General features: G+C 51.1%; 6 protein-coding genes across 6 annotated transcripts in view; 4 read left to right on the forward strand and 2 right to left on the reverse strand.

Moving 5' to 3' along the window:
- The window catches only part of Pmar_PMAR002712 (conserved hypothetical protein), a gene marked incomplete at both ends in the record, with an annotated part of 1418 nt that extends 1372 nt beyond the window's left edge, over window positions 1–46 (reverse strand). Inside the window, one exon of the mRNA XM_002776474.1 lies at window positions 23–46. Coding sequence (XP_002776520.1) covers window positions 23–46 — 24 coding nt within the window. The remainder of the gene's footprint in view (window positions 1–22) is intronic.
- Window positions 47–174: 128 nt separating this feature from the next.
- On the forward strand, window positions 175–3307 carry Pmar_PMAR002713 (conserved hypothetical protein; the record flags this gene model as incomplete). The annotated part of the gene is made up of 18 exons (XM_002776475.1): window positions 175–228; window positions 323–397; window positions 448–504; window positions 564–925; window positions 976–1046; window positions 1098–1186; window positions 1561–1644; window positions 1810–1898; window positions 1950–2038; window positions 2085–2161; window positions 2211–2306; window positions 2354–2413; window positions 2460–2602; window positions 2646–2778; window positions 2855–2968; window positions 3008–3119; window positions 3168–3253; window positions 3284–3307. 18 exons carry the CDS (start codon window positions 175–177, stop codon window positions 3305–3307), a joined length of 1815 nt encoding a protein of 604 aa, XP_002776521.1.
- Window positions 3308–3947: 640 nt separating this feature from the next.
- Window positions 3948–5568, forward strand: Pmar_PMAR002714 (chaperone protein DNAj, putative). Its single transcript, XM_002776476.1, has 9 exons — window positions 3948–4080; window positions 4131–4253; window positions 4308–4397; window positions 4599–4678; window positions 4729–4818; window positions 4868–4975; window positions 5023–5101; window positions 5266–5389; window positions 5439–5568. The coding sequence occupies exons 1-9, from the start codon at window positions 3991–3993 to the stop codon at window positions 5513–5515; spliced, it is 861 nt and encodes a 286-aa protein (XP_002776522.1). The 5' UTR covers window positions 3948–3990; the 3' UTR covers window positions 5516–5568.
- A 1661-nt stretch (window positions 5569–7229) lies between these two features.
- On the forward strand, window positions 7230–9098 carry Pmar_PMAR002715 (U3 small nucleolar ribonucleoprotein imp4, putative). The gene is made up of 10 exons (XM_002776477.1): window positions 7230–7316; window positions 7365–7489; window positions 7767–7858; window positions 7908–8028; window positions 8076–8168; window positions 8447–8534; window positions 8584–8637; window positions 8701–8834; window positions 8885–8992; window positions 9040–9098. Exons 1-10 carry the CDS (start codon window positions 7250–7252, stop codon window positions 9070–9072), a joined length of 915 nt encoding a protein of 304 aa, XP_002776523.1. The 5' UTR covers window positions 7230–7249; the 3' UTR covers window positions 9073–9098.
- Window positions 9099–9747: 649 nt separating this feature from the next.
- On the forward strand, window positions 9748–10511 carry Pmar_PMAR002716 (hypothetical protein; the record flags this gene model as incomplete). Its single annotated transcript, XM_002776478.1, has 3 exons — window positions 9748–9886; window positions 9936–10029; window positions 10076–10511. 3 exons carry the CDS (start codon window positions 9748–9750, stop codon window positions 10509–10511), a joined length of 669 nt encoding a protein of 222 aa, XP_002776524.1.
- Window positions 10512–11467: 956 nt separating this feature from the next.
- The window catches only part of Pmar_PMAR002717 (protein bys, putative), a gene marked incomplete at both ends in the record, with an annotated part of 1564 nt that continues 1317 nt past the window's right edge, over window positions 11468–11714 (reverse strand). The window contains 2 exons of the mRNA XM_002776479.1: window positions 11468–11507; window positions 11709–11714. The exon at window positions 11709–11714 is cut by the window's right edge and continues 4 nt beyond it. Coding sequence (XP_002776525.1) covers window positions 11468–11507; window positions 11709–11714 — 46 coding nt within the window. The remainder of the gene's footprint in view (window positions 11508–11708) is intronic.

Raw genomic sequence — 11714 nt, forward strand, 5'->3', positions numbered from 1 at the left:
ACATCCAGTTTCATCCCATTACATCGTATTTGATTGAATTGACCATTATGGTGTACACGTCTAGTATAGCAAATATCATATCCTTTCGTACGCTAATATGCTTATCGAGTAGTTCGTAGTATGTATTTATGTCATAGTCTGCAGACAAGTACTTGGCAAGATATTATGTTATTAATGTCTTGTCAAAATGGCTTTATGCAAGGGCTCGGTCGCGGCATCGACCGACCCGTGATGTGATACTGTCGTGTTCATCCTCGATAGCATAGTCGCCTTAGTCTTTGAATTGAGCTCCTCACTGCTGTGTAGTGCCAACCTTGCATAGGTGATCACAGACTGCACTGCTGCTCCCGTTGGTAACCTTATGGCGGCAGTATCGGTTCAAAGCGATACGGCACTGGTGAGTACTCTCCTCACCTAAACTCCTCGTAGTGTCGTCATTCTCTTCAGCTCGATAGCGACCAAGCATCGCATGCTGCCGCGACCGTCCATACCCTAGAGGATCAGGTAGGGCTCGGCTCGCAGCTGCCCTTCTAGAGGAGTTCTGTTTTTGGTTATCTATTCAGGTTTCAGCAGTGGACGTTTCCTTTTCGTGCCCTACTAGATCGGACTCAGTGGTGGCGGCGGTGGTGGAGAGAGCCATCGCACTGCAGAAGGACCCCTCCAATGACGCCAAGCTGATAGTGGTAACCACCCTTGCAGTTGGTCATGAGGCTCTCCTTGGTGAGCACCACCTCGCTCAGGCATTCTCAGATGATGGTACATCAGCGGCGATGCTGTCGAGGATGAGGCCGTACTGCAAGGTGATTCGACGTATAGAGAGAATCCCTGCACTCCCCCTTGGTCAGATTCTGGCCATGTCTGCTTCTGAGGCGGTAGTAAACTTTTTCACTACTCTGTGGGGCGTGGAGCCCTTACAGACCTCCAGGTAATAAAAGGCTCGTCCACCTTCGTCCCGTGCTCCTCCTCCCTCACCAGTTACCAGTCCGCAGAAGCCGTGATTCAGAACGTGAAGGACTTCTGCAAGGAGACAGGGCTTGCCGCTTCGGGTAGTGTCGAATTGATGAACCAATGCGCCGCGTTGGAGCCGTCGATGGTAGGCACGAAGCTCGTGGTTGTTCGCCCGATCCCGTCCACGGCGACTCTGGATGATATCGACGACTTGGATGCCTTTGTTGATTTGGTGGAGGTAGGATGGGCCCTGTCGATATCAGGGCTGTGGGTAGCGCTGACCTCAGGTTTGAGTCGGTTTTCCGGTCTGGAGTCGACGTCGAGTTTTTTTATCAAGAAGTAGAGAATGTTCTCATCGCAGGCTCACACAGAAGAGTCTCTCACATTTTCAACACTTTGAGTCACATCTTGCCAGCGGTGGTTGTGTTGATTAAGTACGAATTTTTAATGCAGGAAGAATGCAACCTTTTTCTCAACACATGGCGTCACTGGGTAGGAGCTGGCGAGTCGGTAGCCTGGGTAGAGCCGCATGGCAACGGCGGCAGAGCTCATCGTTCATTAGACAGGTTGGTAGTGTGAAGGATCGTCTACGGTGTGACTGTGTATGTACAGGTTATGGAGCAAGTACGGCGAGAGGCTGAGAATGATCCCAAGCTGAAGAAGGCGTTTGAGGAGGTGGAGAAGACGGCCTCGAAGGTAGCAGGCGAATTGGATGTGTTGGAGGCAATATGAAAATTCTGAGGAAATTTCGGGGAATTCCTATTAGTGTCTGAGCATTTCTACCCGAATTCACATATAAACTCTTATAAATGGTGAGGAAGTATATATTCCTCCAACACTGGATGGGGCGGTGGTGAATAGGTAACGGAGACGAACGAGCAGCTGCGGGCTCGGGCGGAGGCACAGGAGGCGAAGTTGGCGGCGATGCGGGAGAAGATGCAGAGCGCGAAGTAAGGGAGAGGGGGTAGGGTTCTGAGCAGGATGATGATGAGAGGGCTCAGGGACCGGACGAAGAGCCTTTATGAGGAATTAAGAAGACATATGCCGGAGACAGGAGGGACGGCAGCTGAGGCGGGGCAGACAACCAAGCGTAAGGTGGTGGCTTTTGCGGAGTTCACGGATGGGTGGTCTGGGAGGTACGCCCGAGTGGATGAAACCGGTGTTGGATCAGCTGCACGTTGTGAGCGCCAAGGCTCGGGAGGCTACGTCGGGGGTAGGGGAGGGTGGGGTGTCGATGTGGAAGTGGTGGTTGTGGACCTCAGCTGGTGGACAAGGCGAGTGGGTTCACGAAGATGATGGATAAGGAGAGCTCCGAGGGCGTGCAGGAACGGCTGAAGCAATTCCAGAGGGCTCAGGCGGTAGGTGGAAGTCTCGTTTGGGTTCCAACTGTGAATGTCGGTGTTAGGCCATGCGTGATTTGGAGAAAGAGCAGAAAATACGAGAAAAGGTGGCTGAAGATCCCGCGGTATTTTCGCTCGCCCGGCACATCGGTGTGGGATGGTCTGTTGTAGGCGGAACCGTTGCCGGAGAATCCGCACGGCTCAGCGTTGGTGGTTTCGGAGAGGGCTCGCTCGACTTGGGAACGTTTTGGGTTTACCTCCAGTGAGGATTCGAGGTTTCTCGGAGGGTTCTTCCAGAACCCTATGGTCGATCGGTGGGTTGATTTGGGTGCGGGTGAGGGGTTACTTTTCTGGTAGGATATTTGGCGAGACGGAGATTGCCCAGTCGATACGGGAGATGAAGGAGGTCGATCCCAACTTCCGCTTGTCGCAGATGGCCGAGGACATCGAGCATGTCGTGGCTCCCAGGATCATCCGATGGTATCTCGAGGTGAGGGGGGTTGTGCAGTAACTCTTTTTGAAAATGTGGAAATGGCGTGGTATGACATAATTAGGAAATCGTTTAGGGTGATGTGGAGCGACTCGAAGCCCACTGTGGGGAGGCGGCCTTTGCCGCTGTGAACGCTTCCGTGAAGGCACGGCATACGCAGAAGCTGACGTTGGATACGAACATTTTACAGGTTAGTCGTCCTCTAGTGTCCGACCTTATGTTCTGTTAGCCACCCATGGATGTGGAGTTGAAGGGGGCGAAGACGGCCTCAGAGGTCGACTCGCCGTGTTTCATTTTTACCTTTTCAACGCAGCAAATCAACTGTCTTCGAAATGAGTTCGGTAAGGACTATACTGAGCCGAGGGCGTTCCTGTGAGTCTCCATGTCAGGGGAGGTGGTGGAGGGAGCAGTTGATGACATCAGACGTGTATTTTATGCTATGGCGATTCAGAAGCATCCGGAGCCCGAGTCGGGGGTAAGACGGGAATCGCTATCATATATGCAGGGATGTGAGTGGAGCCTCGCTTGACACCGGTGTTGGACGCGCTACGAAGCGATGCTCAGTGTCATGGAAGGTCTTGATCGAAATGATTATTTGGAAATTTCATACCGTAAATGCATTTCCGAGCTCGCCGAGTGATTGAAAACGACGAATTGGTGCCTTGTTCAGAATTTAGAGCACCCGTGGCGGATCCAGGAGTTGGCTATAATAGGCAACCAGCCGTCTTGGTGACACGCGATGTGATGAGGTGACGTTGGGGTGTGAGTAGTGTTGTAGATCATGAACAGGTTGAATCGAGAGAAGGCATTTTCCGAAGTAGAGGGAGCTCGAACGAGCTTGTCCGCAACGTAGTCTAATAATCGTTTCAGATTTTTATGCAAGGGTGGGGTGGTCGAGTTCAGTGTCATTCACACAATGTTGGAATATGTTTAGCTTCCTTGGCTGAACTCAGTGGGTCTCTCGCGACATCATGAGAGTTTACACAAGGTTTTGGGTAGAAGTGTACGAAAACTAGCGATGGTTCTCTCATTGTCATCAACACACGTAGCTGATCTTGTGCATACTTTTCACACTGCACTCGAGTGTTATCGGATCGGTCTTACTTTTATAGGAGAAGGATTGCCAGCTTACGGGGTGACCCGTGAACAGGTTGACTATAGATGATTCCTTCAATTGCGTCATCATCTCTGCGGCGGACTTTAGTCTCTCCCATGCGACCAGACCGGCTACTCGGTGTATCTCGAATACGGAGTTTCGCGAACAGTAGCTCCTCTCGTGGTGGAAAGAAGAACTTGTATGAGGTGATGATAGTGGCAGGGTGACTCATATTGGAGGGAGTCTGGGTGGATAGGTTCTGGGGATAGAGCAGAAGGCAACAGGAGAGGAGATAAAGCAGGCTTATCGTGATATGGCTAAGAAATGGCATCCAGACCGGAACCCGGATGACCCTCTGGCTGGGGACAAGTTTAAGGAGGTTGGTCATGTCCTACTATGGGGGTGAGTGATAGGCTGGGGCGTGTGTGTGTAGGTGTGCGAGGCATATGCTACTTTGGGAAATCAGTGGAAGAGGACTATTTACGACCAGGATATGCAGTTTGGAGCGGCTCTCGACAGTCAAGTGAGAAAGAGGCATTTGGTGGAGTCGACGGGTATCGACTCGTTCGAATTGATGGATCGATGAAATGCCACATAGTACCAACTTGTGGATAGAGCCTTGCAAATAATAAAGCGTTATCTGACCGAGCAAGAGCGCGCGCCACAAAAATCCCTGGGATGAATAGTTGTGTACCGACTGGTGTGGCCGACAGCTCTTCCTTAGGCCAAGGGCGAGGACTGGAAGGAACATTATAACAAGGAAACGCCGGAGCAGCGGAATGCACGACGAGAACGATACAGAAGGTTAGTCGCCCCCCTCCCCAGCAGCATGTTCTACGAGGAGTTTTTGATAGATACGCCAAGGGGGAAAGGAATGATGTGCCGCAGGACGAGATGCCGCTGTCGATGATGATCAAGCTGCTCATCGCTGTGCCGGTTGTCGTGTGAGTTGGGAGGGGGTCGGCTTAGGTGCCCACCAGTAATGTATTTCAGTTGGATCGGGTGCATCCTAGCCCCCGAGTTCGGGCCTGGCGAGCGACCGTCGGAGCCATCTCGAAATGACCCTGGCTTTGATGATAAATCTGTACCCCTTACTCGGGCGTAAGTAGCAGGGAAGGGGCGTTCCGGTGAGGGACTGAGTCCCTCAGATATTATAACCCGATATTGGAAAGATGGGAGAAACTAAAAGGAGTGGAGGAGCCTCCTGATCCTGAGAAGTTTTATGATGTAAGTTACGTGAGCAACCTCGTCTTTCGAGCCTCGTTGAAGTTTCAGCCTGAAACACTAACTAGTTAGCCTGAAATGCTGAATTTACGAATTTACCGGAGAAAAAAAACGCTCCTTACGTGAGCAGCGCCGTCTTTTGTGAATTGGTTGATTTTTGTGTTTAGGTGTATGAGAAAAACAGCGCGTATGCGAGGCGGACGATAGATCGAGATTACTTACCTCAGAACAAGCTCACGGTCTTGGACGTGCCCAAGACGAAGGTCCACGAGCCCTCGGTGTCCGTTGACGGTATGCGTGTCTTGAGCGCGTTGGAGAGGATATGGTGTTGTCGTATTAGATGCTGGAGAGGTTACACCGAACAAGCGCAGCTTTTATGAAGGCTTGGCGGCAGCAGCGACGAAAGAGAAGAAATGAGAAGAACTGCCTTTGAGTTGATAGAGCCATTTACATTGCGGAGCGAGAGCTCGGCAGCATATCATGCTGTGTGATGATTGATCATCGTGTTTCGGGTATTCAAGTGAGGTTTGGGTTCATCCCGTTCAGTTGACCGCTAGTCAGCGTGGCAAGTGAGACTGGAGGAAAAACTGGTCCATTTCATGGAAAGGAAACTCACATCGCTCCGCTCATTGAGTTTGTGTTCGAACGTCCACGATGTCCACTTATCCACTACGACATTCGTCTAGAAAGGGACAGAAACCTCGATGATGTGCGTGACGTGACGGGACGGAGCGAAGCGATTCACGTTTTGAATTTTCAGCAGTGAGATGGTCATTGTCTTCTCCTACAGTAGTTCCCCCGTTACTCCCTTATAATCTGTGCTCATGATAGTAGAGGGTGCCGAACTTGAATACCCCTATATGATCTCGAGCGGTGTTGGGCCCAAAGAGGTCATAACCGTCTATGCTAGGCGATGACCGTCCTCGGGCCCTTGGAAGCACGCTTGGAAGGGCCTCGACCGGGCCAGGGAATCATCGATCATGCAACGCTGTGCTCTGTAACGGTGGAGGAAAGCAGTGTCGAGCTTCTTGTTGAAATTCGGGTAACTGTTTTCCGCGTAGATCTTCTCCTCCTCTGCGTTCCCCGACTCTGGCCTACTATAGCTAAGGTTGTGGTAAAGGGGATAGGCATCATCACTCTTGAGATTGATGACGAAAGATGAGGCGCTCTGAGTAGCCCATGGGCTTCGGGTTGAGTTCTTTTGTGATTTTCTGCTAAGGGGCCTTGAGCAAGCCAGTGTTGTCTTTCGAACGTCTCGCTGAGTTGGACCGCTCCTTGAATGAGTACTGCAGGCTCAGTCTACCTCCCGTATGGTGGTTGCAGTCAACTTCACGAGGCAGTAGTGAAGTGTTTGCGAATGGCTGAGGAGCGGTAGTGTTGTCGGCAGGACTATGAGATTGAAATGCTGCAGTACAACATGGGCGCGGAGTGCATCACAGCAGTACCTAGTGTATTCAGCACTGACCTGGCTCGATACTCGTGAATGTGCCATACACAGGGAAAGTGAATAAACTGTATCCTTATCCAATCGGTGGGTGTCGAGTTATACACTATACTTCCCCTCCACTGTTACTTTGCTGATATGAGCTCTCAAGGTTGTGGCTATTACTGGTTCAAGGCGTATCCCACGACCGACTGGTATGCTGAGGAGGTTCTAGAGGGAGCAGCAAGGCTTAGGCAGAGGAACGGGAGGGTAGTGATGTGCTGTCTGATCATGGAGGCTCTCTGACTCCAGGCAAGGCTGGACGCATCTCAGCATCTAAGGAGAAGCCACAGTGTGGACGTGGGAGCGGTAGCACCAGCCGGAATGTACAGCGGCTATCCGGTGCCTTATGAGGGGGTGTCCAAGTTCGGCGTTTCGTGTCCGAGGTGATACCACTCAGGGGAGGTCGCAGGTTCAATTCCTGGGCCCTCCATTTAGGTTTTGGCGGACGGAGGAGCCTCGCTGCATGGTAACCAGTCATAGCCTTCCTCGACGATGGATGGGTATCAAATACAATCCTCCAGTTTGGGAAGCCCGAGGGGCTCGCAAAGATCATGAGAAAGTCTAAGTCTGATGATGTTGTTGTTGTTGTTGTTGTTGTTTGAACGCTGTGTTCGAGTTGAGAGGGCTATATTGGAAATAAGTTTCAGCAGCTGTTCATTGATTCGATGCTCCGACGTAACGTGCGACTGAGAAAAGAGTACTTGTACAAGAAAGCCTTGGAGGAGAAGGAACGTGAGCCTTTGCTGGTGTGGGGACCGGCGCGTAGTGGTGTGGCTCAAGGTACTACTCTGGAGAAGAAGCGGAAGCTGAGAGAGGCTCTGGAACAGAACAAGTCGGTGCCGACTGAGCTAAGAGGAGATACGAAGTTGCGGACGACTCTTGACTTGGAGGACGACAGAACTAAGGTATTACTAACGCTGGCTAGGGTTTCACTTCACTACTTGAATATCCGATCGATGTGTTCTCTTCGGCGAGCCACGTACCGCACAGGGAATCCCAACTGATTAGTTGGCACCTTCGTTGTCGTTGTCTGAGGATGAATGTATAAGAGTTCGGTCGATGCTCGTATCGGTGGAAGGCTCACAGTGTTAGATCCAGCGTGAATGCTTCGGAACACATCGCTGATCGCAGTAACTCGAGACTTTAGATCGTTGTTAGTGTTGGTCATTGTGTTGACCCTAGGTGCAAAGGCTGGCCATCGATGATGAATACCAATACCTTGGTGTACGTGAGCCGAGGGTTCTGGTTACTACCAGTCGCAATCCCAGCTCGAGGTAGGGGGCTCGCCGACTGCGGCTGGTGATGATGATGATGGCGGATCAGGTTGGGGAAGTTCGTGAAGGAGGTGAGGCTGCTCATACCCAACAGTCAGCGGATCAACCGAGGCACGTACGTTATGAAGGACTTGGTGGACTTGTGCAGGAAGAACGACATCAGCGATATGGTGGGGAAGTGAGGATAGGCAGTTTATCGTATCGTTGATGGCTGCAGGTTATTGTACATGAGCACCGAGGTCAGCCGGATGGACTCATCGTCTCGCATCTACCTTACGGCCCTACGGCTTACTTCGGCCTCTCGGACGTGGTAATAACAACATAAACTCTTAACGGGAATACATATTACACTATCACTGCTGTTTCTTAATTTGCTACCACTCCTACTTGAAGTTTACTCTGGCGGTAGGCTGCGGCATTGATCGTTTTGCTATAATCTCGCGAAGCTTTCACCCATCGCTATAAGTATCTGAGCGCCGTTACTTACTCCCCTCAAGTGCCACTGTCAGCAGTAACGGTATTTCCCGAGTTCTCTCGCTGTTGCTATAGCTAGCAGTCTCAAATCACGACCGAGGAAAGTTGTCGTAGGTATTGCGACATGATCTTCCGGAAAAGCCGCCGAATATGCCCGAGACGTATCCCCATCTCATCTTCCACAATTTCGGTGGGAATATCGGTAATAGATTTGGGTAGTAGACTATTTCGCCTGATAGATATAGCTTAAGGTACCCGAGTACAGACAGTCCTATCGGCACTGTTCCCCCCGTCCAAGCCCGATAGTAAGAATAGCCGTCGTGCGGGATCGAACCTGTGCGGGTCGGTGGTATGTGGGTTTCTGCTAGGCACACGAACTATCACATTCGCCAATGACGGTGGTGACTGCATCGGCTTCCGTCATCACACTTTCGAAAAGCCCACCAAGGCCACTAAGAATAGAGCTGATGTCAAGGCGGAAGATGTGAAGCTATATGAACAGGTGAACACCTCAGCTTGTGATGTAGCGGCTAGCCCTATCACGACATTCAGGGTCCTCGGTTCAACATGCAACTCTATCGTCTCGAGCTGGGCACTCTGGATATGCCTGATGTGAAGACGGAGTGGGTGCTCAGACCGCACTTCAACAATCAGCGCTCGGTAGGCTCTGGAGATTGGGGTGTGGCAGTTATGATATGTTTTTATAGATCCTGGCTGGCCAAGCTATAGTGGACGAGTGAATGTAGTCCTTCAGTTTATACGCCGGCTATACTGTCCATAGCGTTTCTATCCGTACCCGCGTCAGCTCAGTGCCGCAGTGGGAGATGGGAATGAGGGTGTGTGGTTAGTGCCTGTTAGAAAAGCCACTGGCCGGGATCGAACCAGGGATCTCTTGGATGAGAGTCGCGCTTGCCATTCTGATCGATTGTACTCTTCTACTAGCAGTAATTGGTCGTGGCATCGACGAGGGCTCAAGCTGCGGCCCTTCCACGTAGCCTTTGGTACACGTTGGATGGTACGGTGAGATCGATGGGCTGGTACTCAGTCGCAGTTTAATAACTTTACCAAAATTTTTACTTCATCGTTGCCACCGCTCGAGTTGTCTCTGCTGCCTGAGGGCCAACTACAAGACGTACAACAAGAAGAGCTGCAGGCGACGATGGTGCCAGCGGAAGGCTTTACGAACGTAGTTATCTCTACGGGCTGATGATGGGTCATGGACCTCTTCTCAGGGTGGGTTCTATCAAGCTAGTTCGAACCTGCTTTTCTCCACCGCGGCAGTGCCCATTGAATCCGAAGAAACGCCAATAATGGAAAGTCCTGTCCCTGTACCGCTATCACTGAATCCAAACATTGCTATTGAAGCGGCCAAATACTCTAATACGTTGGCGGTTGATTTAGTAGCACAGGAAGACATGCCGGGCAGCTCTCGCAGCATCAGTCCTCGATCCCGAGCTAGTTGTAGTAGTAAGGGATCGCCTAAGACGAAAAGGCCCTCGAATGGTAAGGGTAAATGCGCTTATCCCTTGGGCTGCAACAAATACCGACAAAATGGTGAGCCTAGCACATCTTGTGCTGCTCGCTCAGTGCTGGTTGTATTCAGGGACAAGGTTCTGCGTGAAGCATGGCGGGGTACGTCGATGTGCCATGCCTGGATGTCCCAACGCTGCTAAACGAGGTGACACTACTAAGGCCATGTGAGTCCACTGCTGATGGTTTGCTGTCGGAGTGTTCACATTGTAGGTTCTGTATTCGGCATGGTGGCGGCAAGTCCTGCCGCGTGCCAGGGTGTGGAGTCTCTGCTAGAGGCTCTACAGGTTACTGCTATAAGCATCGGAACCTGACCAGTGCGATATCCAGAAAGGATTCGACAGCGTCGACTGCCTCTGGCTCCGAGCTCGATCAAGCCTCTCAGCTTACTCCTGTTGGCTCAGCTGAGGAGGTCTCGGGTGGCGATGTCGTTGACTTTTCGATCGATCTAGCATCATCGTATTTGGATGCGACCTGTTGGGAAGCTCAACCAGCCATTGCAGAGTGTCAGACCAACTTGACGTCCCTCGATTTCATGGCACTCAGTGACGAGAAATGGACAAGTTTTGTGGAGCCGTTGGAGCCTCTGCCTGAGTTGCTCACAAATCACATTAATTCTGATGCTTCTGACAAACTTTATCTTTTCTGATGCTCACTCTGCGGGCTCGTCCCTGGTCTCGGATCGGGATTGGAGTCGGCTGTAGTTCGCCTTTGCTGTGCTTTGTACTTGCGATTCACACTAGTATTTTTTCAAGTCTTCTCGTAGCGTATCGTATTACCTTGTCTCACGTTCTCACACGTCTTTACTTTCAACAGGGGTTGGCCTATTGGCATCATACGTTCGATCTCCAGAAGTTGTTCAACTGAAGTTATTCCCACCAAAGGAGTCGTTTTGGTGAATACCACACCCAGTTGAACCTTCGCTTATCGTCGTGCATTAATGGTTGGCCAATGAGCGTAGAGGTTTCGGAAAGAGACCTCCTGCTACTCCAGGGATTCACGAGTGACCCCGTCCTTATCTCCTGCATTCGGGTCTCTTCGTACTGTTTCATCCACTATGTTGGCTAAAATACGCTGCTCACTATAGCTGTCCTTTTGTCGGTTCATATCTAATTCATCGGACTATCCAGGAGTGTCTCGTCCATTGTATCTCTCTGCACGGTATTGTCGCGTTTTCCAGTTGGGTTTAACTCAACGGCAACAACTTCAAACATCCCTATTAGTATTATAAGCCAATCAGTGGCTATCCCTTGTGCTTATGGCGTCGGAGGTGGCAGGGCCTACAGGACGAGGAGCCGCGAAGCGATGGCGTTGCGCGTTCGTTGGAGGTTGTCTGAAGTACCGCCAGAATGGTCAGTTGTTGATCACACTGTGAGAGGCATGGTTAGCTGGACTGGTCTAGGTACCCGATTTTGCGTTAAGCATGGAGGAGCCCGAGCATGCGAGTTTCCGGGGTGCAAGGCTACGTCGAGAAAAGGAGGTGAAGGCAAGTAAGCTGCGCTGGGAACGCAATAAATCATTTCAGCATTTTTCGAATGCATCATGAATGTTGTTATGTATCTACGATGATGAATAACTTACATTATCATTATGCTGGAATTGAACTTAGGTACTGCATCCGTCACGGCGGTGGGAAACGTTGTACCTATCCAGGGTGTCACACCGCTGCGAGAGGCAGAACTGGGTTATGTTATCGCCATAAGGAAGGCTACAACGATGCATCTGTTGACACTGCGATGACCAGCTCTAAGGCGACAGATTCCCTCATTTCAAGACTACTACGCGATATCGATCGCTCCACCGAGTATGCACCTTCGGAGTCTTCTACCGTTGCTAGCGAAGTTACTGTTGA

The sequence above is a fragment of the Perkinsus marinus genome (genome assembly GCF_000006405.1).
Source record: "Perkinsus marinus ATCC 50983 genomic scaffold scf_1104296953356, whole genome shotgun sequence".
In the NCBI taxonomy this organism is placed as follows: domain Eukaryota; phylum Perkinsozoa; order Perkinsida; family Perkinsidae; genus Perkinsus; species Perkinsus marinus.

Bases quoted from the DNA above. Each gene is read 5' to 3' on its own strand.
- Pmar_PMAR002714 (XM_002776476.1), top strand. From the start codon at position 3,991: ATGCGACCAGACCGGCTACTCGGTGTATCTCGAATACGGAGTTTCGCG. The intron at 4,679-4,728 runs GTTAGTCGCCCC...AGTTTTTGATAG, and splicing joins CGACGAGAACGATACAGAAG to ATACGCCAAGGGGGAAAGGA. The intron at 5,390-5,438 runs GTATGCGTGTCT...TTGTCGTATTAG, and splicing joins GCCCTCGGTGTCCGTTGACG to ATGCTGGAGAGGTTACACCG.
- Pmar_PMAR002715 (XM_002776477.1), top strand. From the start codon at position 7,250: ATGCTCCGACGTAACGTGCGACTGAGAAAAGAGTACTTGTACAAGAAA. The intron at 8,169-8,446 runs GTAATAACAACA...AAGTTGTCGTAG, and splicing joins ACTTCGGCCTCTCGGACGTG to GTATTGCGACATGATCTTCC. The intron at 8,638-8,700 runs GTAAGAATAGCC...GGTTTCTGCTAG, and splicing joins CCCCCCGTCCAAGCCCGATA to GCACACGAACTATCACATTC.